Consider the following 26,872-nt stretch of genomic DNA (forward strand, 5'->3'; position numbering starts at 1 on the left):
TTTTTATTTTATTTTGGAGAGAAAGGGATGGTCAAACTATTGCAAAGGTATCCAATGTGGCCTGCAGCTTCCCCAGACTTCTGTCAATAGGGAGAAAGGGCCCAAGGAGACTACACATCCCAGCGTGCTATGCTCCTTCTCAAGGTGAGCAGCTGCACGCTGGAACCTGTAGCCTCCTGGGGGCCCTCTCTGTATTAAAGATGAGGGTAGCTGCAACCTGCTTAATTTTATGCCAATTAGCAGCAGCCCGTGGGGAACCTGGAAAATGGCCAATGCAATCAATGGGTTGCACAAAGTTTGGATGTAGCCTCCTTATAAGTCATGTTTATAGCAATATCTTCTCAAGCAAGCGCTGGCAGTTATTTTACAGGATTCGAGAATATCCAGGTTGATCAGATTAAGAAAGGTTTATTTATTCTTGCATTTGCATTGTGCTTTATGATCAGAGTGCTTGAGATCGCATGGACCTGTCACGGAAGGAGGTCTCTGTTCCCTTCCAAGCTTTGTTGCTGACATGGAGCATAATTTTGCTGTATTTCCAAGTTACCCTCCCAGGTACCAAAATCACAAAGGAGACACTGTTGGAAGCTGGCCAAGGCAGGGGCTCTTTGTAGGACTGGGTGCCCACTGCATCATTAACCTGAGTTACAGTCACTGCTCCTTGCTTCCTCAGTACCAAACCCAGCACCGTGAGTGAGCAAATGCAAACAATTAGTAAAAGCTGACAGAGCCGGGAGAGAAAGGTCAGAGCACTTTTTTCCCCTCCTCCTTTCTTCCCTTCCCAACTGTGGCTATTCCAAACCTCCCCAACTCCCTAATGAAGATATGGTCAAAGATCACTTAAATGCCGGCAATCTTCCAGCGTCTTTCCCACAGTTTCCCCTGAAGGGCAAACCAGCAGTTGTGGGAAAGAGCCCTAAGCGTCTTGGCACACAGAGTTATGGCACACGTCACAGACAGACAGAGGCAAGTGCAGAAATGAGGAGGACACAGTTACACAGTTCCTGCTGTGGTCCCACTGCGACAAGGCTAGCCTGAGTGCTCATCAACCTGGTTAAACTGGACGGTGAAGATGTTCTGTGCCCATTTCCCAGCACAGAAGGGCTCCAAGGACAATGCCAGAAGCAAAAATCTTCTTGCCACTCACATACCTCTTGGAAAGCTGCATAATAACTACTGTCAGTGCTTGCAGGGGCCAGACTGTTCCAGACCTGCTGCTGAACTGGGATTGAGAGACTTAGGCTGTGCTACTGGCACCCTGCAGACACATGAGCAAAGTCAAACAACTCGCTTATATTTCAGGTTCCCCGTCTGTAAAACTGAGACATTTTTCCATGTAGGGGTGTTGCAAGGATTAAGTCAATGTTTGCAAAGCACTTTCGGATTCTTAGATGGGGAAAGCTATGCAGAAGTGCAAATTATTAGCATGGTGACCGCTCTGCACTTCTACTGACACTGGTTTTCCAGACATTTACTTTTCTAGTTCACAGGCTCGTCACCCAGCACTCAGCCTCATGCTGAGAGGCGCTCCCTGAAGTATACTGCCTCCCCCCAACCAGCATTCCTTACTCAAGCAAGACACCACTGAATGGCGTCTCGATGAGAGAGCATGCCTAAATAAGCAGGACTGGATTGGAAACTTACTGCTTAGTGGTTGCAGAAACAGAAAGTCGAGCCAGAACTAGACAGTTTCAGAGAATGCTGAAATGCTCCCCTTTATGTAAAAGTTTGCCTCCAAGAATTGAAGACAGGAAACCAGCTACAGACAACAGCTCCCCTCCGCCCAAGTAAAGCAGCAATCAAAACCCAGCGGAACTGGGAGAAGCAAAGTGCGGACTCGCCTCAAAGCAAATCCTACATCTTGCTATTACCGTCAGAACTTCCTCAGAAATGCTGCTCAGATGGAGCTTGTTAATGTGCATTAACCCAAAGCTACTCACTGAAAGCAGAAATCAGCTTGCCCTATTTACCAAGTCAGAGGAACTACATGGGCAGTGGACTCCAGTCCTGGAAGTGGTGCCACTGTTAGTCATGCGCTCCAAACCAGGCACACCGTGTGACAGCCCGGGGTTATCCTAGGAGGACTTGGTGACACAACTCCTCCCTCTTCCCACAAGGGAAGGGCAACAACCTGAGATGTTCAGGGTGCAGTGCAGCACAAGGTCACAGTCAGGCCAGTCCTGCCAGCCCCACCTGCCGGAGGGTTGTTCCCTGCTCCATTTGCCAGGAACCTGCCTTCATTTCCCTGCACAGCTGGAAACTGTTCAGGGCTGGATGGAATTAGCACATGGGCACAGAGCTACCATATGTTCAGGTTTCCCTAGACTCAACCTGTCTGCCTGGAAATTGAATGCAGATAGGATTTGAAGTCTCTGGGGCATCTGTTGTGGGTCCCTGGGCAAACGACCATGCACGATGGCACCAGCACATGCACAGTTACTGGGGAGATCCTAGTCAGAAATACGGGAATCAGGCATGTTGAACCACACCACTTTACCCTTCTTGAAAAGGGAGAGAGCAATAAACAGCACAGACATGCTGGAAAAGCCATGTCAAAGTAACACAGCCTTGGGAGACCTTTTCTACCACTCAAGCCTCAACTTGAGACACTGGGGATGCGTGTGGGCATTACTTGAATCCTGGCACAATGAAATGTAGCAATTACCAATAATTTTAGTCTCAACGGGTGCAGTAATGCAGTGTGCTAGCTCTGGGTTTCTACTCCGTATCTCAGCTCACAGGAGCAGTAGAATGGTCTGAATCAGCCAAGGGGCAGAAAAACATAACTTTCAGCAATGCTGTGTGATCAAAGGGACCCTTGAGGGGTGGAAAAGGTCAAGAACTCCCCTATCCCAACCCTGGCTCTTGCTGCAACTGTGGCAAATTAACCCCTCTGTCCTCATCTGTAAAGTGGAGATACTACTCGTCCACCTCACAGGTGAGCACTGAGCTAATTCCCAAGGACAGCCAAAGACTTGGCCCCAGAACTTATTAGATTAAGAAATTAAATAGCGAATGTAGCAAGACTCCACAAGTGTCACTGAACTTTGACATCTGGAGCTTCCAGCCCACTGGGGTCTTAGCAGCAGTGTTTAGTCTGACATCTAAATGTTGCTCATCATATACATAAACAGCTCATCATATACAACAAGAGTGAATCTGCACAGTTCAGGAGACTGGGAGCCTTGCCCTTCGGTCTGTCTGAGCAGCACCTACTAAGCTGATGGGTTCTAAGAAATAAATAACGTGCCACTGTAAAGTACATTTGTATTCATACACGCCTCATTTTTCCAAGCAGTAATTGAGAGTATTATATTACCTATGGTCAAAATGATTAGTCATGTTTCCAAAGATTAATTTACATGTTCTTTTGTTTAATGCATATGAACTGATTTAATGGCTGCTTATGAACTGAGCTAACAGTCATTTTGAGAAACAGATGTCCACTGCAGTTTTAAGCATTAAGAGTGCTTTTATTCATATTCTTAGGAGAAAAAGGGCTACACAGTCTACAGTAATAACACTAATGAGTCAAAGTACTACAGCTGCCCACAGGGTTTTGACAGAAACCAGCTTTTTCTCAAAGGAATTTTTTTTTAGGACTCTGGGACAGTGAACAACTGGTAATATGCATGCTTAACATGTAAGTATGTGCTTTGCTGGAGCCACAACACTGAATCAAGCCCTATCTGCAACCAAACAATGTGAGGCTTTTGTGTAAGTGCTGAAAACTGTAACTACACAAAGACAGGGAAATCTGTATGGAATCTAGATTCTCCACATTTCATACAAATAAATATTCAAAAGTTTGAGTGTTTCTGATACTATCTTGTGATTCTGAATGCAGAACAGGTTGTCTGCTTTAAACCCTGATAGATTATTGTGTGTGGGTGGTAGGGTTAGCATAAAAGAAAGGGAAGAAAGCTACTAGGAAAGCAGTCAGTGGCTGCAAATCAATGGTAAATAAACAGCACATTCCTCTCCTGCACAAAGCCATTAGAGCCTGTGTCAGACTTCAACATCCTAATGTCAGCTGGGTGCAAATTTGACAGCCTGGGGTTCTGCAGTGCTCCCTATGGAAAGTAGTTTTGGAACAATCTGCCATGCCCCAACAGAGTGTTTCTGTCAAGTTCCTAAGAATGCACCAGTTATTCACAGGACCCTTGCAACAAACCACAGGTTTGATGTTTTATGGTCTGGTGTGTACAGTGCAGGATATGATTACACACAAGCCTGCTTCCCATCAGCCAGCACCTCGTAATCATTAATGTATTTATCCTTGTAGTGCCTCAAGAAGATGACATTGTTATTAGTCCCATTTTACAGATTCAGAACTGAAGCTCAATAACTAAATGACCTGCCTTCAATTACACAAGATTTACAGTGAAGGACAGAACTGAGTCCCAACCCTGCCAGGCCCAAGCAAGGATTGCACCAGAAGAACTGTATCCATATGCAGAGCTGTCCATCTCAGCTGCTTGTAATCTGATGAAGTGACTGTATCTGTACTAGGTTTTGTGCCTTTTACGTCTCAGCCTTTGCCACTGCAATTACAGTAGGGAATATGGATGTAGATATATTACTACGCGCAAAAGCTGAACACCTAAGTTACATCCCTCCATAGCAGCTGCAGACACGAGTCTCCAGATCATGCTCACGTACTTAATAGCACATTGAGCAACTTTGCTGAAATGCCTAAGACATGCTGAGACAGGGTATTAAGAAAGGCTGAGACCTAGGAAGATCTTCCTCTTCTGCTTCGTCTATACCACACTGGGCTGGAAAATATGTTGACTGATAAGTTTTAACCTCAGTAAGGGTAATCATCAGGTTTGATTTAAGTACCAGTTAGTTAGAGGCTGCGAGTAAACACTGCTTTCCAGCACGAACCACCCCTCTCAGTATGATCAATGCATTGAACAAGTCCCGCTGTATCTGCTACATGAACTGGAGAACAGATGCCACTGCACAAGTAGAAAAAGACCTTTTCCAAACTCCTCTCAAAGTAGTCAGTAAGATGGATGAAGAAAGTATTATGACACACTGCTGTTTTAAGTTGAGGGGATCTCCTCTGTCCCTCTGATACTAATTATCACCAGAGTAATGCTGGCAAGATACACAGCTTGCTCTCCTTAACTGAACTGCTATTATGGAGACACAGGCTAGCTATCAGTTGCCACAGTGGTAACCATGGACCTCAGAGAAACGTATTGATCTTCCAGGAGGCAAATACTGGGAATTTCCACTGCTCAGGCTTCATGAAGCGTGGGCGGGTGGGCAGCTGCTACAGGTAAGAGATTTGCAACAAAGAGCACTGTTATGGATATGATGCTCTGAATTTGACCTGCCTTCCTCTCTGTCTCAGAACAGTTAAAAACCCAGGTAAATATTTGTGTGCTTCATCTTAGACCTCTGCTAACCTTTCACCGCTCTGTCTTGAGCATATCTCTGTTTATCTTACCCTGAATAACATAAAGCTTTCTTATCTAAGCAACAACTGCCTCCCAGCATTAAGGCTTACCCATCAGCTGCCTCCCTGAACTGATGCACACCCGAAATGTTTCTGGTCATCCCTAAACACTGTGAACTCAGAGCTTTTACTGGGCATGCAGATTCATGCAGGAGCCCAATATCTGTGAAAAATCCCGCTCAATCCTTTTGAGCCTTCCACGGCTGGATATGATTTGTGCAGATCAGATGGTATAGTTTTATTTTTTTAGTGGGGCTAATGGGACCAACCTTCAGACAGGGAAGTACTACTCAAAATCTGAGTCAGGTCAGAATCTGGCTGTTTATAATTACTATATAGCAAAAGCAAGATTATTCCTAAAGCAATAATAAAGCCACTTAAGATTTTTTTTAAATATGCACCAATACTTCATCTTACTTATAAGTATACAGCATCAGCAATTGAGATAATACTTTCCCCTAACGATTAGGCAACTCAGAAATGTTCATATATAAGGTTAATCAGAAGTCACACACTAAACGGAACAAGAAAAGACATGAGGGTGCTAACCAAATATGAGGAATATTTTTCTCATGAAATGCTTGAAACAAGAAAGAAACAGGAATTAAAACAGAGCAGGATGCTGTCCCTGTCTGGCGCTACAGGAAAGAACTGATGTCATTATTGTCTTTACTCTGGGAACAAGAAAGCAAAAACGTTCATTGGAGACAAGGAAACCAAAGAAAACTCGAAGAGGAAAGTGTGCAGCAAAGATGCATATTATCATTCAGATGAAAACATTAAAACTATGGGAAGACATATAACTAGCAACTGAAATAAGCCTAAGAAGGGATGGGGAGAAACTCAAAAAGATAGAAGTGCAGATAATACAGATGGCTTGAAACGACAGGTTATTTCCTACAGATTCACTGAAAAAGTCACTTTAAAAAATAATTTTAAAAAAAATCAACATTTTAACCAAAAGGTTTGTAATTATGAGCTTGAAAACAAAATGCTCAGGGAAAAAATATTGGCAAACGCCTCTATGCCACCTAGCTCTTTGGGTACCATAGCACTGTTCACTGCAGTACATTTTACAGGGCTCAGACCAGTCTGATTTAAAAAACTGTACACCATGAACAGTGGGTTCTACAGAACACAGTCAGAGCCACTCTGTGTTAGCAAGGTTAGTCCAAAACCCTTCTAAAAATCTGCCCTCCTGAGTACTAGCCCATCAACCCAACCCGAACAACTCTTCTCCCTCTGTCCTTGTGCCTTGCAAGTATTTGCTGCTAGCCTTCCTTTCCCCATGCCAAGTTTTTTCCCACCAAGCTTTAACTTTGCTTTCCATGCTGAGCTCTGCAGCCTCCCTCTGTCCACCGTCTGAGTGTGCAGGGTGAAACTTACGGTGCTCGGTCATGGTTCAACCCGTTCTGTCTTTGTGCATTTATTGGAGGTAGAACAGGTTTGCTGTTAATCTCAAGCCCTCTCCGCAAAGTCTCCCTGATTTGCTCCGTATCTGCAAAGAGAATTTTTTTAAACATGATTTAGAGTCCCCAGAAACATCACAGACACAAGAAGATGTCAAACTTTTTTTTTTCTTTCTGTTTTTGTGGTGCGTTTCATGTAAACCCTTCAGAAATCAACGAAGAGATGCTAAAGGTGACTTCTTAACAGCTCTTCCTGCATCTTTATAGAGTTATTTCACTTTATAAAGTTAGCTTGAATTCTCTTGGTTTGGGTTGTGATGTTATGTCAGACAAGGAGAGCTGGAACATTTGGTACCAAGCCCTCCCAATGAGGAAATTCTGAGTAGTTTTGTGTCCTTTCATAAATGAGGTGTTTGCTCTTTCTGCAGCTCTCACAGAACCTCCTGACACTTCCAGCCTTTCCGCTGGAAATTACTTTTCCCATTAGGCATAACAGGAATTTGTTCCTTTACGGAATGAGTGCAAGGAGGTTCCCAGTTTTTGCAAATCTATTGATTAATTTACAACAAGATGCATAAAAGAAAGGGATTTTATGCAGGGCAAACTCTAGCCTCAAGCTCACATTTGAAAATAAACTGCAAATTATGCAGTTCAGATGCAGTCTTTTTATTTTTTCATTTTTCTCTAAAGTCTAACAGCCAAATACTTTAATAGGATGCTTTCCTACCTTTCTTACAAGTTTCCTCATCGTTTTTTGAGAAATGTGGGAATCAGGTAGAGAAAAATATATCCAAATGATTTCAAAATCTTTTGAAGGATATGCAAATATCACCGTGTATACCTGTCTTGGTCTTTTCATTTGCAGAGCTTAGGGAAAATAGCCTTTTTAGATACAGCGCAGTTCAAAACATTTGCACAGACGCCAGAAGGAACTGTATATGCATTTAAGTATTTTTTTACCATGGACTCAAAACCAAGAAAGACACCGTTCCTGCGGTAACCATCGTGAAGTCCAGAAAATCTCAAGCCCTCAAATTTTACATTGCTTCACCCATTTGAAAGGTAACACACATAATTTCAAGCATATGTAATGGCTGTGACATCTGTACCGTGAGATGGCATCTCACTGCAAAGTAGAACTCCACCATATTTAATTTTTTTTTTTCCAAAGTTCTGTACCTGCAAGAATCACTTGAATTCAGCTACAGCAACATGCAGTGTCAGTCCAACTTGCCACCCAAGAAGTGACAATGTTAGTAAGGAAACACAGCCTGGGAAAATGCAGTTGCTTCATCTTGCAGGTGTTCACAGTCCTACTTTCACCCAGTGCTCCGTTTAACTTTGCAGATTTAGATTAGAAATAGCCTAAAAACTGGAAGAAGCGTTTAGACAAAACAAGAAGGAAGATCTCTTTTCTTCTCTTCTGCTTTCCTCAAGGAGGCCACACCAAAATTCATTTCACTCCCCTGAGACATAGTGAGCCTTCCAGTAAATGTGGCATTTGTTATGAACCCCAGGATGCTGCATGACTCAGCCTGCTGCCCAGACCCATCAGAAAACAAGCCAAAAGGCCACGACAGTGACTCGGCCCAAGACCTCATACCTTTTCCAGAGAGCCGCCGTGGCTGGGTCCCAATGCAAATGCTCCTGCTGTCTTCATCATCCTCTGGGGGTCGGCTGAGATCATCCCAGGCACATTTGGCACTCACTCCACTCAGGTTTGAGCCATCTGTCTCAATCCCTTTATCGACTCTTTCCTGCTTGAAAAGATCCAAAACCCCAAGACTTTTTTGGGCGTAGCTTGAACCTGAGCTGGAACCCACGGCTCAACCCAACCTTTGGCAGTTCCTGCACATCCTCCCCTCGCAGCCAGTTTCCGCTCTCTGGCCCCTGGGCTTCGATGTATCAGCTAAGAGTGACTGCACACTGAGCCAAATCAGGGAGCTGGTACGAACTGGAACCAACCCTTTCCATAGCAGGTCAGTCCAAACGCCTGCCCCTTCCCTGCTGCTTCACTACATGACCCTGTCAGGCACAAAGCAGGGAACGAGAAAGGTGGAAATCAATGGTCTAGGGTATGAAGGGTTCTTTCAGCGTTAGCTCCAATTTACATCAATTCTAAGTATTTATGACACTACATTATACACTCTTGCAAGAAGCACAGCTTGGCAGTCTACCTATTCTACGTCAATGATAAAAAAATCTCTGAATAACTAAACTTAAGCTCTCTTTGCAAGCTTACCAAGGAGTCCCACAATGAAAACAGCTCACAGAGAGACTCATTCACCAGAGTTCATAATTTGCAAACTGGCCAGCCAGCCGCTGCTTTTCAGTGTGCTGGGGTGTTCAGTGAAGGACAAACATGCAAGGAGACACAAGCCTGTTCACAATGTCAAAGATTTTGCATAGCTTTATCAGCAAAATACACAAACTCCGTCCCTTGCAAGTTGGACTTTCCAAGCATGTAACCACCGTTTGGGTCTCAGAAGGTGTTACACATCAACCACAAGCAGCTGGATGCTCTCAGACACCATGCATTTTCTCAAGGACACGTGCATGTGTCACCAACAAGACTGCCCTGCTACAGCCAAAACTCCCACAGGACACCTACCCGCCCGGGGAACTGGCAGTAGTCTGAATTTTCACCTATGTCCCACAAGGGGGTGATGTTGAGCCGAACAGACTCAGGGCTAAGCACACCAAGGAAGGGCTGCTCTTCCTGCTGGCACCTAAGCAACCAGGCTCGTTTTCCCCTCTTCTGAAGGGGTGTCACTTCTGGTACCGCTCAGTGGCACCAGCAAGATCTCCATCTCATGCATACATCTGGGTCACGTCAAAATAGGTGGTAAGTCCCACCGCTTGCGGGAAAAGAAACTTTGAAGATTTGAGGGAAGAGCAGAGCTGTGTTACACGCAACAGGAGCATCTCTCTCTGCTCATTATTACTACCCTCCAGTTTGACCTTGCCACTGGAGTCAAGAGACAGTGGGAGCATCCAGTGCTGTGCAAAATCCATTCCCTAAGCAGCATTTTCTAAGCTAAACCCCACATACATTCCTCTCCTTGCCCAGCTGTGCATGCTGTGCCCTAGAAAGAGTATTGCCCGTTCTTGTGACCATTCAAGAGAGGATTTGGGCAGCTCAAAGATAAGCACAAGCACTCAGGGTGTGGTTGCACAGCAGTTTAAGTTGATGTAATTTGCAGTGGTTGTAGTTCCACCCTCTTCCATGTGCTCCTACCCCTTCCCTCGAGCCAACTCCTTTTATTTTTTTTTTCAGCTGGATCACCTCCCTAAACTGGCTGTTTGTCCCAACAGCCGAGAGCTTGTGGCTGGGGGCAGGACCAGAGCAGTCCTGACTTGGATTTAAGCATTCAAGAGACTGCCTTCCTTCTGCCTCTCTCCCTGAAAGGCTGCTCCTCGTTGGGATCTTTGTCATCAGGGGAAACTGGCTTCTATGAAAACGTAATGGGAAAATCTGAGCAATAATAAATCTGCTGGGATTTTCTTTTGTTATATCCTAAACATAAAATTAGTTGTTTCACCCACAAATAGGAGTTGTGGAAAAAGAAATAAAAATACATCCGATCCTACATATGCAAACAATGCTCTAAGAGAGACTTAGCACGTGTCTCCTTTGGGAGCCCTCCGTGGCGCTCTGTGAGGACCCAAATAAGCTGGCATGGGGAGGCATAGCTCGTCAGCAGAGTTATTTTTCACTGGCATGGGAGAGCCACCAAACTTGCCCTTGAGCTGGGAGAAGAGTCCAGAGGGCAGAGGGTCTGGCGGGATGTGCTTCTCCATCCGTGCAGCCAGGGCCCCTGCTCACAGGCACAGTCAGGGCCTCTGGACAGTGCACAGAGCCTTGGGGAGGGGGAGAGGGACTCATCATCTGCATCTCAGCTGGTTTGCAAAGCACTTCCTCAGGGGAAGAAGTGCTGCTCTGTTGACTCCCTTGGAGATCAAGGGGGGCTGATGGAAACGAGCTGGCCTAAGGCAGCCTAATTTACATGCCTGTTTTATAACATTTGCAAGTATTGATGCTGAAGGGGGGGGAAAAAAACCAACAAAAATCTAACCAGTGCAGACTTTCTGCTGGGACAATGCACAGCTTCACCCCATCTTTAGCCAGCAAAGATGTGCCTGGGCTGAGGGGCTGTTGTTCTTCCTCCCTTGAAAGGGCAGCCTGAGCAGGAGGTTGGAGGAGCCCAGGGCAAAGGAGGTTCAGTTTTTTCCTTCCTCAAAGAAAGGATGTTTCTGTCCCATTTTCCTCACAGCATGTGGGAGGGATGCTCTGAGGCTCTTATAAGTCATTGATCCCTTTCTAAACACGCCAGAGCACTGCAGCGTGACCCACAGAGCAGCAACCACAACTCAGGAAATTCAAATCAGCTTTATTCTCTTTTGAGATATCTGCTAAAACAGAAGCAAAGCACTGAGAATCAGCATAGAGCTGGGGACCAACAGGGATTGTTTGACAGTGCTGCCAGGGAAATCTGAATGGCCTACAGGGAAGCCTGGCTGAACAGAAAACAGCCAGCATTGCCACAGTGTTAATTGCCGACATCCTGGGATGACATCTTAGTTGGGAGACATTCTCAGCAACTCCGAACAGAAAGTACAGCTGCTGCTGCCAGGGCTGGGCTTAGGCCTCAACCAATTCCCACAAGAGACAATGCAGCTCAAAACAAGCTCTGCCCGCTTCCCAGACAGGCAACGTGCTTGCCTGCTCCCAGGAAAGTCATCCATTTTCTCTGCCTGCTCCCTCCACCTATCTTCCACTGCTGCCTCACAGCTCTCACACACCCTGAACCACCACCAAGAAAATGCCAAGCGAATGACACTTGATCCTTTTGCCACTAAGCAGAGCAGGAGGCGCATGAGATGGCTGAGCCCAGCCCGGCACAGCCTAGCTCGCTGCACTCGGCAAAGGCTCTTTGCGGGACTCAGCACCGCAGCAGCAGGTTTTGCCCTGTGAATCCCCAGGGGCTGCGGCAGCAGAGCAGGAAGGAGGTACACACACACACACACCACACACACCCTGCGCATACGCACTGCTGCAAGGGCAGGAGAGAACAGAAACAGAAATGTCTTCAATGTGAGAAAGTCTGGAAAGACCACAGACACAGCAGCTTTCCGTGGCAGGACACACTGGTGAGGCAGAGGTACTCTTTTATTTGCCTTAACTTGCCTTGGCTGACTCAGATTCCAGTAAGCTGAGCTACTTTTCATTTACAGTAAATTGAAAACTCTGTTGTCATTAGGAATCACCAGTGTGCTGAACAGAAACACCTCCAGGAGGGGAGAGGGCAAAATTTTGAAGAGCCTAAAAACTTCATAGGACTTGCCGTTGTATTAGTTCCCACATTGTGGGACATTTGTGGAACATTTTGTGTGTGTGTGTCTCTCTCTCAGACTGCAGTTATTTCAGATGAACACATCCTTAAAAACAGTAAAAGTAGAATTTGGGTTTGTTCTTAAGCTTTCAAAATAAAAGATGCTGTAAGGCAACTGAGGGTAATCAGATGCAGACACACAGACCATAAGCAAATGCAATAGCTTGTACAAAACGTGCACATATGCACGTGCCCTACCAGGCTAAGCCATAACTTCTCTGTTAAAGGCAAATACTCAGTGATTCACTGCAACTAGGTCAGCACCACACTGGATTTGCCTGGCAACCACGTACTCTAGTACCATAACTCTGCTGAAGGGATGGAGAACTGTCTCCCAAACGCACAGATCAGCAGTAGCCCAGGGGACAGTAACCCCCCCCCATAAAAGTCCTATTGTGATCTTTAAACTTCAGAATTTAACCTGAACTCTGAACAAGAAGATTTAATATATCTTCCTGCATGGATTATTAATAATTGCATGAGATACTTTTGACTTCCTATTATTTCTCAGACCACACTCACTACTTGGCCTCAAGTGACATCCTACAGGAATGAGCTACACTGTCACATTTGCTGTGAAAAAGATACTAGTTAATTGGTTTTGAGTTTTCTGCAAGTTCTATCTCCTTATGTTTGCATATAAAACAAAGGAGGAATTTCCTGATCTCTAAATCTTGTACTGTTCTATGTTCTTTTATCTTCTATTTTCCTCCTTTCTAAAATATGCATTTCAAATCTTGTCAATTTGTCTCACATGTGAGATTCTGTTTTCCTGGTCTCCCTTCTCTAACTTCCTATAGCTGCCATCCACCTGGGGATGGACACGTGCATTCTTGAACAACTTCTGAGAGGACAAAGGGAATCTCTAAGAGTTTTCCAGGATTACAGCAAATGTTGAGGAGATCTCAGCAACTTCACAGAAAATAGAACTGGTTTATACCATTAAACTGATTCTCTCTGGCTACTATAAAAGACATGACATTTTATAAACTGAAGGCATACTTGCAGATGTGGGTCAATCTCGAATATTGTCTCTCCTCTTCGCATATCTGTTATCAACCAGGGGCCTCCAGCTCTACAAAGAAAGAAAGGTAATGAACCAAACAAGCACTTTAGCTAGTGCTCCCCCCAACAGAATCCTCAGAGTGGGCTTTTACTGGAAGAAAGCACAAGAGTTTAAAACAAGCCTAGAAGGCCCTCTGTGTTGTGTGCACATCCCATAGCATGCATTTGTCCTTTACTTTTCCCAAATACATAATGAAAGCCCCTCCATGACCCAGCTGTTACCTGCCTAGTGTCTGGCACCAGCAGGTCTTGCAAAGCAGTCAGGATGGACACAGACTATCATCCCCTGTGCGGACCCACTTCATACAAGACTGAACTGGGTTTTAATCTTAAAGGTAACTGAGCTGGGACTGAGCAGTCCAGTGTAGCCTAGGCCTAAGAAAGATGGGCAAGGTATGGGGTCAAGACTTATACCTCTATTACACATCTAAAGATGCGCAGGGTCCCAATGGGACTGCACTTTCTGCTGAAATCTGAAGTCATGTTCAGTACCATAAAAAGCGTATTGCCCTGATAAATATTCTCACAACAGATGTTTTGTCCAGTTGGTCCTTAATAGCCAAATACTCAGATAGTTCAAGGAAATCTTTGTTTTCATTAGCAATAGAAGTCAGAATGGTCAAGATGTTTCCCAACAAAGGTGACAGAAAACAGATTACTGTGAAGATGAACTACTTGGAGACTTGACTTTGGGTCACACTGCAGGCAGACTGCAAAAGTCAGCCTTAGATGCTGCTTTTCATTTGAAGTAAAAATTGAAGTATTTTGGAATTGCCATTAAAATGTTCTTATTTTTCCACAAGATACTTTGTTATTGCAGTCAAAAGCCTCCTCCCTCTGGCCTTGTCTGGGTTACAGTCTCCTAAAGCCTGTGTATTGGGAGCAATAAAAGTTAATATTTTACAGTTTTTCAGATGCATCGCTAGCCACTCTTTTTTCACATCACTTTGGAAGCTGTTAATTATTAACAGCAGAGGTGTGACCTGCTTCAGTTTCTCACTGGGATGCAAATGACTTTGACTCTGACTCCATATCACCGGCTTAGTAGTTTGCAGCTTTGCCTTCAAATCAGGTACGTTTGGGTTTCATTTTATCCTTGGAAAGGTGCTTGTACCACAGCACAAAAGCCAAAACCCAAGAACATAAGAACAGACTAAGGATTGGGTGTTGTATCTGTATTGACTTAAGAGGAGCCAAGGGAGCTGCAGGCAGTGTTTACTGGGGTCCCAGAAACAAAGCTTGCAGCTGGACAAATTCACTCACTCTAGGGCATTCACATGAATTATCTGCACTTGTGCCTAAAAGGGAAAAGTTCAAGTTTAGGAAGTCCAGCAGCAAAGGTTCTTCCAAATAATCAATCAATTAAAGGCCACTGTGACACTAGAGAGTGTACTACTGTGCCCAGGGAACACATACTCAGAACCATTTTGTTTTTAAAAAAATAATAATCTTCTGAGCTACAATCACACTGCAATAATTTGCACTAAACATAAGAGAAAAAAGTTTAGCTGCAGCTTGATGGCAAATAAAGCATCAATATACCATTTAACGTTTAAACCCCATCTCCTCCTTAACCCAATGACATCTTTGTTTTGCCATGGGAGCAAGAACAAAGAACTTCACTTGCATGAACACTCCTGTTGCAAACTGGCCCACCAAGAGCGGGGCCAGTTTGATAGTGACATTATCATTTTCAGAGAGCACCCAAGCTTTGCTAGGTACTGTCAGACCCTCTCCTTTCCTTTCTTTTCAACTACAGAGAGAGGACACCTGTAACAGTTATCCCAGCTCTCTCAGAAGAACCAATGAGAAAAGACTACAGGCGTAAGGGGAAGGAAATCAAGCTGTCTAGATCTCATGCTCTTTCACTCTGAACATGTGGACTTCCACATGCATTAATTTGCCATCTAAATGTCTGTGCATGAGAACAGATTTGTAATGAATTCCCATCTCTTGCTACAGCACAGGATTAAATAAATTCCATCAACAAGTCAAAGACTGTTAATAAAAATAAACAACTGAATTGTTCTCTATGGGAATGCTCCCCTATATGGGCTATATGAGCACTTACACTGGGACAGTCCGAAGCAGTTCCAAGATCCCTTGCCCATTCCACTGCTGAGCTGCATGTAGTTCCTCAGTGCAAACCCCAACAATCTGAAATAAATGAAAACAGAGAAACTAAACTGGATGAGAACCGTGCAAGAACTGTAGAGAAAATGTACCATGCAGTGCTGGATCAAACAGTACAGATACAAAGCATAATTTCTTTAAACTAACTAGATGAATGGGGACAAATGTGGAGTATGAGACAACAGAGATTCTGCAATTCCTTATGCTTTCTCTCTACACTTACCACATGAAGTTCCCTACTCATGTAACATTTAATCTTGCACAGCATGTGTGAACTAACTATGAGGAGGGCATGGTGACAAATGAGGGTTTACTGACAATCCACTAGTTTGTTCTCACTTTCAATCTAGTCCACACAAGACAGGACAAGTTAGGGTCTAAGCACATGTAAAAGATTGCTCTGTTAGCCAACTGCTAGGAGCAAATGCAATATTGCACCCACAATTTCAGTCAGGCAAGGGACTCACTGCCACAAGGGAGTGCTTTGGTGCTCATAAGTCCTTGACCAACTCAGTTTGCTGACTGGTTACATCTCACCTGGCACCATAAAGTAAAGCTGCTTATGCATGGCATAATCCACTCATCACTGCAGGCAACTGCAGACTTTTGCCTTCCTGTATAAGGCAGGAGGTGTTTGCTTTTCAGGATAGGAGCTGACCCACTGAGCAATACCAGATGTCTGTCTCACAGCAGCTGAGATCAGCTCCTTCTAATGAAGGGGTGAAACACCCCTCCAGCTGATAGAGGAAGGCAGTTTCTTTCTGATCCATCAACCACTGGTTTGTGCCTTGGAGCACAATGATTCACTCTTTGGCATGAAAAATTATTTTAGCCATGGCCGCCTATTTTCTTCCTCGATACTCTAAATAAACCTTTTACAATGACACTGAATTTTTGGTCAAAATCTGTTGTGGTTTAACCCCAGCCAGCAACAAAGTACTATGCAGCCACTCGCTCACTCCCCACTCCCCGCTGGATGACGAGAAAAAGGTAAAACCCATGGGTTGAGATAAGAACAGTTAAATAATGGAAGTAAAAGATAATAATAACAATAATGATGAAAACGAAAGAGAGAGAAAGTAATAAAGCCCAAGAAAAAACAAGTGATTCACAATGTAATTGCTCACCACCTGCTGACCAATGCCCAGTGATCAGCCCCTCCTTGCCAACTCCCCCCAGCAGATGTACTGAGCGTGATGTTCTACGGTATGGAATATCCCTTTGGCTAGTTTGGGTCAGCTGTCCTGGCTGTGTCCCCTCCCAACTTCTTGTGCACCTGCTCACTGGCAAAGAAAAGTCCTTGACTTAAAAGTAAGCACTACTTAAGAACTAAAACATCAGTGTGTTATCAACAATATTCTCACACTAAATCCAAGACACAGCACTGTACCAGCTACTAGGAAGAAAATTAACTGTATCCCAGCCAAAACCAGGACATCTGTTCAACTGATGTTTTATCAGAAAAGAGGAAAACTGAAAACTAAGTGCTGAAGAGCAGCAAGCAGAAGTGCAGCATGTGCCTTTGCCGCAAGCACATACCTGCACTGATAGAGATCTGCATGGAAAATAACCAACATCAGCGCATACCCAGCTCTGCACACCCTGCCTCCCCTGCCCCTTGCAGAGCTCATTTTCTCAGGACCCAGCCCTTGGAGATGCACTTCATCCCCACCCATGTCTCAGGCTTCCTCCATGAACAGCCAGAATTACCCTCGCTTCAGGACACCCCTCCCTGGGCCTTCACTCACTAATTACAAACAAACAGCAAGACTCTAAACAGGAAATCATATTTTGTGTTCATGCTTTTCTTTTTGCAATCATTTATCCTCAAGGGTCAAAATAAATCCATAACAACAAGCATCAAACAAAGGGGAAAAACAAGTCAGTCGTCTGTGTTGTGAAAGATTAGAGGCCAAAAGCCTCAGCATGTAAAAAGTTGACTGTCTTTTAAACCAGATCAGCTTGGCACAGAAGAGACATGGACTAATGCAGCACTAACTGGGGAGTCAGCCAGGAATCACCTAGCTTAGCTTGGCTCTCTTCTCCCCTTCCAGGTCCTACAACTCACCTTTCACTGATTAATCCCACACCCATCTCTTTTTTTATTGGTAGAACCAGACTTTTAGGCACCTCAGAAAATTCAGGAAAGCCTTTGCCCTTGCACAGCTGTTGCCTTATACAGGTCTGTGGTAATGGAGCTTCCTCTTAATGTTGCAACTACAGCCAAGGACAAATGGAAGCAACTTGAAGCTTAAATTGTAAAATACAGACATTTGCATTTTCCCCACAGGATGGAAGCTTTTCCACGGAGCAGGGAGAAATCAGCAGTTGGCATAAACTATGCCAGCTCTTCCACTAAGGTTATTAACTCCACATGCAATTTAAAAATATCCAAAGCAGCCCATGTCTAAGAGACATTACTGAGGAGGGCGGCTTTGGGAAAGCAAGCAAAGCTGTTTGGCTAAGGAAGCTCCCTTCACTGAACAGTAGGGTTAAATTGCAAGGGATTTTAAAAAATATTTCTTTTGCAAACCAAACCTCAACCTTTCTTAACCAGTAGGTCAGTGCAGGAAAACTCACTTAGCCTCTAAAGAATCTCTGAGTCAATGCTGCAAGCTACATTTCTGCCATTAAATAATGCTAAAGCAACTCTGAGTCCTGCTCCAAACTGTTTTTTTCCTGGAACTCAAACCAGTGGATTACTTACCAATACTGCCACAGAATTAATTTGAATTTAGCTTTACATTACCTTTCAAAAGTGTTTCTCTCAGCTGTTTCCCCTATGTTCATATTTGAAATTTCAGAGCAGTAATGTAATATTCAACTCCAGGTCTGTTTTGGGGCGTAAACCTTCTCCCCATCAGATAGACCTCTATCTTGAGAGCTGAGTGCGTCATTGCTCAATCCTCGTAAAATGCTTACTGAATACCTCCAGAGTAACAACTCAAAGATGAGATCCATGGTAATGAAATAAGGAAGAAAGGTGGAAGACAGGATAATAAGTACCTGACTTAGCAAAGCTAAATGAAATGTAATGTTAGCCACATTCTGTGCCCAGGAAGTGACAGTCAGAGCCACCATTGCTGGGTCATACCTGTAGAAAAGTAACAACCCCAAAAGGAGTCTGCACTGGCTGCATCTGAGGGTCTTCTGTCAGTAACATATGCTGGATTCTAGATTCACTGTTGTCCAAAGGGCTGTGCCACGATACATGGTCACCGCTGCAGAAGGTGTTTTCTGCAAGGAAGAGAAGCAAGAAATATTTAGTCCGTAAAGTCTGCTAGAATATTCTGTTACCATCTGCTCCTGACCGCTGTCAGGCAGGGACCTCTGGTCTGGACCAAAACAGTCACTTGAGGCTGTTCACAGTGACTGCCTCCAGCCAGCTCTGCTGAGTCTCCAAGGCAGCGGAAGCCCCTGAAGCAGGAAAGGAATCTCATTGAGCCGTCTCAATTCTGACTTAAAAATTGCCCACACTGGAGTCCTGTGGCAAAAAATTATGTCCTGCTTTGATATTAATTCCAACACAGGAATAACAACAAATAAAATTAGCTTGTGTCTCATTTACTACTAGTCTTGTTTTGTGAGAAAGCACAGAGAGCCAGCAGGCCATACTGGATGCCTATGGGACAGCAATTCATACCTAATGCAGCTCTGATTTGCCACAGAGAAAAAGATTCCGAAATGTGAATTAAGCACAAATAATAGTCTAGTATATCTAATAAAAATCCAGTCCGCTGTCCAGCTTGTCATGGTCTAAGTCAAAGTCACTTTCTCTCCCGGTTACCTGGTGGCTCTGGTGCAGAATTATAATTATTATGTTTCTTCTTTCCCAAACAACGAGAAAACCAGTAGGCTATAAATATCACTCCATGTCAGAATAGACTGCATCAAAACAAAGAGCCAGAAATTACCCTTCCTTCTTCACAACTGTAAGTATTCATTTCTTTTCCTCCTCTCTTACTTAGAAAGACAAACCCCACGGATAATCCCATGTTCCACAGCTGGTGCGTGCCAGAAAGCACACCGGAACTCATCTGTTTGTTGCTGCCCCATCACAGGAGAGGCTAATGCTTGCTTTCTGAGTGAGCCAGAAGTAAAACAACCATGACCATTTTTACACCAATTAACGCATGCTTCATTTGCACACAGTTCCTAGAGCATGCGTGCAGTAACACTGCCTAGCTGACTGCCTTGTCCTCTGGTCTTGTGCTTGTCCCAGTCCAGGTAGAGCTTTTATAGCACATATAAATAACCAGCCTATAGAATCCGCGTTCTGCCTTCTGACATAGGTGTAGGGTCCCAGGGATGAACCAAGTACTGCTGGCCTGCTTCCAAAGTCAGTGGCAAGCACAGTACCCCCTTCTCCCTGATGAAGGCAGCCTGGGCTGCTGTATTCACCATGGTCTCTCCCAAGGTCACGGTTTCAGGAGAGTGGGAAGAAAGGCCTTGTCCACTGGAGGATTACTAGGACCTTCCACTCCAGACCAGAAAATATTAGTGGTTACTTGAGTTGCTATCGGTTCAGACTGGAGCATCTCATGTGACACAGGGCAGGCTCAAATTCAGAGGACTGCTCTCCTGTGCCCCGCAGCTATGACCATATGTGGTCCTGGATATATCTTCACCTAACCTTACCACATCACCTTCCAAATCCATGTCATAGGACACGTCTTAAATGACTATCTATAGGGCTTATCTGAGAATTATTGAACAGGCAGCTTCTGCAGCAGCAAGAGAGAAACCACACTTGCCAGTAATTTCAGCTTTGTCCCCAGTCACATTAAAAAACAGACACTGAGGAATCAGGTCCTTGCACGCCACTCACTGTGCATCAGCACCAGCACAACCATGTGCACGTACTCTTGTCCAGCAGCAACTGCAGGATGCTTCAGGGGAGCCATCAGTGGCAGGCAGGTAAACTAATGAGCGTTATCTTCCAGTTGCTTAATCTCGCAGTTGGTTAAAAATACTCTCAGTCACCTCACTGAGGAGCTAACTCATGCTCACCCGTCTATGGGATTCATGCAGGGCGTCCTGGGCAACTCGTCGTTTCTCCACCAGGTGTCCCCATTGGCGTGTGTTTGAATATTCATTGTATATGTTTCTTTCAGATGAATTTTTTGGACAGCTCATTTGATTAAGAATTAAAATAAACTCTGAATACCATAAGGAACTTGGTCCAAAAAAGGAGGCATGTAACAGAAGTGTTGTGATAAGTAAGGGAATGTTTTCCTTAGTTAAAATTAGGAAAGAAAGAAAACAGCAAATGCAAATTGCTTGAAAGAGTTTATCGTTACGTACACTAAATTACACGCTTTCAGTTCTGCAACTAAAAGGAGTGGTTCAGATATTCCTTTACGTTTAGAGTTGGGGAAAGAGAAGCAGAAAGAAATAAAAAACTTTTTTTTTGTTAAGTATTAAAACTGGATTAAATAAACAGCACTTAGAATGTTGTGAAGGAACTTGTGATATTTTCCAGGTTAGGCAAAATGTGGCTGATCAATTTTTTCTTTAAATGATAAAAGCCTTTCAGTCACAGTTTTCAGGAATTAAACAAAGCCACAAAGAGCTTATTCTTGGGCCCTGTCTTTATACCACAACATTTTGCCCATCAAATGCTCACACAATTCTATGCTGATCGATCCCTGCGTTTTACTGCTGGTGCTGCTCCTCCTGGGAAAGCCCAGCCAGTTTCAGAGCAGGTTTTCAAATGCAAATGTCTCTGCTGGAAACCCACCTGTTTTTGTCCATGTGAACACTGAACACTTAGAAAATCTCCCTCTCCTTTGCACGTGCACGAACACCACAAAAATTCACACTCAAATCACAACATTTTTTCCTGAAATAAAATGAAGCTGAATTAAAACCTGTAAGAGTGCAAGAAATTCTGAATTACCGCCTGGAACTCAGCGTTTTGCTTGCTGCATTGTAGTCTATGTGGAATGTAAGATCAGCTCTTGTAGAAAGACCATTGCAGCACTGGGGACAGCTTGAATTGCCAGACTTGTAGCCACAGAAGCTGAGAAATTACAGAAACAAAGGACTAAACCACTTTCTCTTGCCTCATGCTGGAAACAGGAACCACCATCCTCTCTTCCTACCTTTTACACTTATATTTACAAAACAAGAAAATCAGTATCTTTCTAAGCATTTAAGTTTTAAACAATGCTTTAGCCAGAAAATCCTAAAGTTTTCATAACTGGTTCCTCTAAAGTAAATTTATAGATTTGTGGCTTTTACAAATCTTGAATTAGAACATAAAACATCCAGATAAATCCTCAAAATCATCACAGCACAGATGGATGTGAGAAGTCTCCTGTGATTTCTGCACCTTTCTACCATATGCAGTGCTGTCAATAACACACTTTGTACAACCTGCCTTTCATCCACAAACATGTACGATGTGCTACTATTTCCTACATGTACAGATGTATTTCCATAAAACCAAGAGGTGAGCAGGCACAGGGCACATGCACTCACCTCAGGTACACAAGGAGCACAAACACCTTCCAAGGAGCAACACACTTCAGTCAGATATGCCTAAAGACAGCTCTTTTCTTCCCCAAAATACATCTCTGTATCTTCCATACCATGTGGACTAACTGGAGAAGCAGCCTGCCATCTTCACACTAAGTCCTGAGATCTCTGTTTTGCACTGCTAGGAACCAAGGATGGGACTAGGACCTTCAGTGATAATGATGCCAATATGGGGGTGTCAACAATTCACAAATTTATAGCCATACCTCTCAGTACACATTGTGATGCCTACTGCAGAAATCAAATGAGAGACTTAAACTCAAAACTGGAAGCTGTATATGAAATAGATGAAATAAAACTTATATATTAAATACTTGAAAATACAGACATGAAAATAGGAATTAATAAACATGTAGAAGAACTATTTTATGTAAAAATAAAAGATTGCAGGAAGATGTTTATGTCCATGGAGCACTGGCCCAGTCTGACAGGACTCACTGTTACAAGAATCCCAAAACAATTTCTCAGTTTAGGCCAAAACATGACTCCTCTTTCAGATAAGCACAGAACATTCCTTCGCAAATTATCTGTTTAGTAAACCACTAAGTTTACAGCATCAGCAACAAAGCTGGTTCTGCAAAGATCACATCACAACACTGATGCTGTCCTGGGCCCTCACAGATTTGGGAACAGCCTCTGCCTCTAACCAAGCCCACTAACAGCAACTATTGATCTAACACTTTTCACTCCTAACAAGCTCTGCTGACAACCCTTTTGACCAGCTGTAATGATGGGCCTATTAGTACATTGTTGCAAAGTTTTCTTACTGGTTTTGAAACACAACAGATGTTACAGAAGTCCTTTTGCACTGTATTTCTTAAGAAGACAAAATGCATTTGCATCCAGGAAAAGGTGAGATGGCTTTCAGCGGTAGCTGTGAAAAACCATGGGCTTCTACTGGACAAGCACCTTCTCTACCACAACAAGACGGCAGCAATCAGTTTGGGAGCAGCAAATACCAGGACTCACGTGTGATCTGCTGCTGCAAACACTTCTGCCCCTTTGAACTTTTTACCCTACTCCATAGCAAAGTCAACAAGAGATGTGAAATGTCCATGGAAATAATGTTATATAATAGGAGGAGTTTGACGTATTCGTAACAACTACCAAGTGTCAAACCAGCTCAGGTTTCCATGCTCAGGAGTAAGTTTGGAGAAGACTTCTATGTGTGCTCTCTTCCTTGTGAGTGCGCACATTGTGAATTACTCCTCATTGCTTAAGGAGGAAGGAGCTCTCACTAAAGCTTTTACTGCAGCTATGGCATGCACAGGAGGACCCCACCTAGGTTCTCTTGTGTCTAAGGTCAATGTGACACATCAATGTGACTTTTCACCGCCACAAGGGGCACACTCAGCATTTTTACTCACCTGGTCATTTTTACAGTCCTTCAAAAACCATGTCTCTCCAAGAGCCCCACCGCTCTGTTAAGTCTGTTTGACACTGGCCAACAGGTTCAAACACCATTAGGGTAGCACAGTCAGTCTTCTAGGCACGAGAACAGCACGATTGCATAAGCTTTGTTTCCTTAGGTGAGCACAGCAAAAATGACAGTCATCAGAAAAAGTTACCAGGACCTCACCAGGGAACTGCCAAACCCACGGGACAGATGGCAAGGTACAGAAATGATCTAGCCATTAACAGGAGGAATCAGACAGCAAAGGAACTGAAATAAAGTATGTTAAAAAACTAAATCCAAATTCTTTTAGTGTATGGATAAATCAGCAAACCTGCAGGAGTAAAGTAAGACTCTGATTTACTGCATACAAGCTGATTGACAATGCTGTTGGATACTTCTGCCTTTTGGTAAACCTCGGGTGGTTACATGTTCCCCCCATGGAAGGAAGAGCTAAGCTACCCGACCTGCCTAAGGATAAATACATATCCTTCAGCAGCTACCACGGGTGCACTGGATGTGTTGTAAATACACAGGCCTGCTTGGAGTAACCTGTTGGACACTTGCACCCTTCCTGCTTGGAAGGGACACTAACAGGACTTAAACCTAACACAGCAAGGGGACCCCTCCTCACAGATTTGAAACTGGTTCTTTTTCTGCAAGTTTGTGTTTTAGCAAAACCTCTTTTTTTCCTTTCTGTTAGGGAATGCTGATTCTATGAAATAAAACTGCTTCATAGGGAGGTACTGATTTCAAAAGAAGAAGGAAAACATTAGAACATTGTATTTCAGACTTACAGTTCTATTTCATAATTTATAATAGCAAACCTGAAGCCTCTCTCTAGCTCTACAAAAAAGAGAAGTCTCTAAATTTCCCACAGACCAGCTTACGTACCATTCTATTATGCAAAAGCAGCATCTATAAGACAGTTAGACCAGACCACTCTGTTAAACTCCCCATATTTTGAAGTCTTTAAAATGTTATTATCCATTTTCTTTCACAGCCCACATAAAGCAGGTTAGGTTCCTTCACGCAGTTGCAATTCAGCTGTGCAATCTCTCCTAACTTTACTATCCAACTGTTCTATAATGAGAACTGGGGAAATGACTGGGAGGGAACGATTCCACTATAGACTAGTAAATTTTCTTTGTGTGACATTGCTCATGTATTTTCTTGGAATGCATTTCCTCCCCCCCCCCCCCCCCCCCCCAATTTAATTTAACTAAATACTGCTAATGCCTACAGAAATAAAACCAAGTCATATTCTTGCCCTCAAGACGTTTTATAAACAGTGTAATGCATGCAACCTAGGCTCAAGAGGTGTTGCCCAGTTCTACAGAGAAACACACATACTTCCCACTGTATTTTCAATTTCTTTTTCAGACTTGCCAGTTTCATATGTATGGGATCCTGCTAAAGCCCTTACTCCCCTGGCTAGCCACTGCAAGTAACTTGAAAAGGACAAGCAAACAGAGACACCTACTAGGAGCTAAGAGACCTCCATCCAAAAGGTGGCTCCAGGCTGAATCTGGGTCAGGCTACATCTCCAGTGAGCTTGCTATCCTGCACCCAGAGCAGATGGGAAATAGCTCTTCAGGCATCTGGGAGTCAAATATCTTCTCTGACACATGCATAGGGGACTGTATGGAGGAAAACAAGTTGCTGATGCTATTCCATCAGCAAGGAGACAGCAAGGGAACTTGAAATCTATCTCTTGTCCATACATGGCCTGGCATACAGTCAGTCCCCAGACTGAGTCTGGCTCTGGGGCAGTTCAGACTGCATCACCCTGGTCCATCCAAAGGCCAGAAACTCCTCCCTTCTGACGTGGTCACACCATGCAATTCTTTATCTAGATTTTCAAATTGGAGGAATAGATTTGTAGCTGACCATTCCTCTGTATCTCTTCTAAGAGCCCTCGAAATACCAGCTAAAATCTGCAACAGAGAAGTTAAACTGTTCTGACTAGCCAGCCAGATAAATCCATCTGGACAGTGGGTTACAGGTTATGAGCTGATACTGCACAGAGTGGGCTTCTCCCACTAAGTGCATTAACTACTAAGCGTGCTTGGGTTTGGGAAAACAGCTACTCTGCTGCACTCATATCCTTCAAAACCAAGTTTCTGTGTGCCTCTCTTGTTTCTGCAGAAAGCCAGAACATCATTACAAGGTCGTTTTATTTTGGGATATGTGCAAGTTGATGCTGAAAGAAACAATCCTGCTTGTCCCCCAGAGAAAGCAGTGGCTACCTGGATCACCCTCTTGAGCCAGTACTGTTGCTTAGCTATGCTAGCATGCTTGGCACGTCTCTGCTAGCACACTTGGCACGTCTCTGCTAGCTTGGTCTAAAAAAATAAGTTCAACAAATTTGCAAAAGTGTGTGGCACTGGGGATGCTGGCATGCAAACAAGATGACCACATCCCTCACACAAGCCAGACCTACATTAACCTCATCACTCAGGTGCTTGAAAACTCACTGCTCTAAGGGGTACAAACCTGCATTTTGTATTAGACTGTGAGACCTCAGGTAAACTGCAGGCAGCGAGTCACAGATGTCAGCCCACATAACTCAGAGATTCTGTATTTGAGGGCAAGGCAAAGAAGGATTTTGACTCCATGACTTATGGGAGCAGGAATGTTAAAAAGGCCCCCAGTGAGTTCCTGACCAGCATGACAGTGATGCAGCCAGACATTTAAATTGAATGCAGCTTATCCGATACTTATAGAAACAATGTAATTTACTGCATTGCTATTGCACCATGCATGGTCTGTATAATTTATTATATAAATGTATTTTGTCCAACACTTTTAATATTCAGTCTGGCTTTGTTAAAAAAGGTAATCTGGCAATCTGTCACAAATAAGCTTTGATGCTGGTTTTCAGTACCCTTGTGCAGACTGAACAGCTAGAATTGAGAGAAACTAGGGCAGATGCAGAGTCCAACTTTGAATATTAGCTATACTTTTCACCGGAGCTACTTAATATATTTCTAACTATCTCAGTAACAGATATAAGCATGCATACAAATACATAGCTATAATAAATTGATGCAAAAGCAAAATATGAAAATCACGTCTAAAAATCTCAAATACTGTTATTGCAACTCATTATATAGACGTGAATTCTAAAAAACAGAGTGTAAAGAAAAATACTTTGCTCAGGCTCATTTGCCAGCCACATTAAATTTAAGATAATCTCAGGATAATCAAATTAATGCTAAATTCAGTCTGTCTGCTTAGTTTCCTAACCTACAAAGAACTGCACACATGGATTGGTAAAGGGGAAAACCAATGGTGATATAATCTGTGGGGCCCGCTGGCAGTTAGTTTATAATTTCATTTTCAAGTCAAGCTGAACGTGCTTTAAGAATATACAGTCAGTAAAATCCAAGCCATGACAGATTTGCACTACCATTAGAAAAAAGTCTTTCCTCCCTGTTTTTCTTTTTCAGTTCAGTTTTGCTGCTCC

The 26,872-nt window shown here is 43.6% G+C and overlaps 1 protein-coding gene across 5 annotated transcripts in view; it reads right to left on the reverse strand.

Moving 5' to 3' along the window:
* The window catches only part of SUFU (SUFU negative regulator of hedgehog signaling), a 96,157-nt gene that overhangs the window by 22,502 nt on the left and 46,783 nt on the right, over positions 1–26,872 (reverse strand). For 4 of the 5 annotated variants that reach the window (XM_040606102.1, XM_040606097.1, XM_040606100.1 and 1 more), the window contains 5 exons: positions 18,565–18,707; positions 15,409–15,494; positions 13,275–13,347; positions 8,483–8,639; positions 6,857–6,968 (listed from right to left, as the gene is read on the reverse strand). In XM_040606102.1, the coding sequence (XP_040462036.1) occupies positions 6,857–6,968; positions 8,483–8,639; positions 13,275–13,347; positions 15,409–15,494; positions 18,565–18,707 (571 nt within the window). The remainder of the gene's footprint in view (positions 1–6,856; positions 6,969–8,482; positions 8,640–13,274; positions 13,348–15,408; positions 15,495–18,564; positions 18,708–26,872) is intronic. The other variant, XM_040606098.1, reaches the window with a different exon arrangement.

The sequence above is a fragment of the Falco naumanni genome, chromosome 9 (assembly GCF_017639655.2).
Source record: "Falco naumanni isolate bFalNau1 chromosome 9, bFalNau1.pat, whole genome shotgun sequence".
NCBI lineage: Eukaryota > Metazoa > Chordata > Aves > Falconiformes > Falconidae > Falco > Falco naumanni.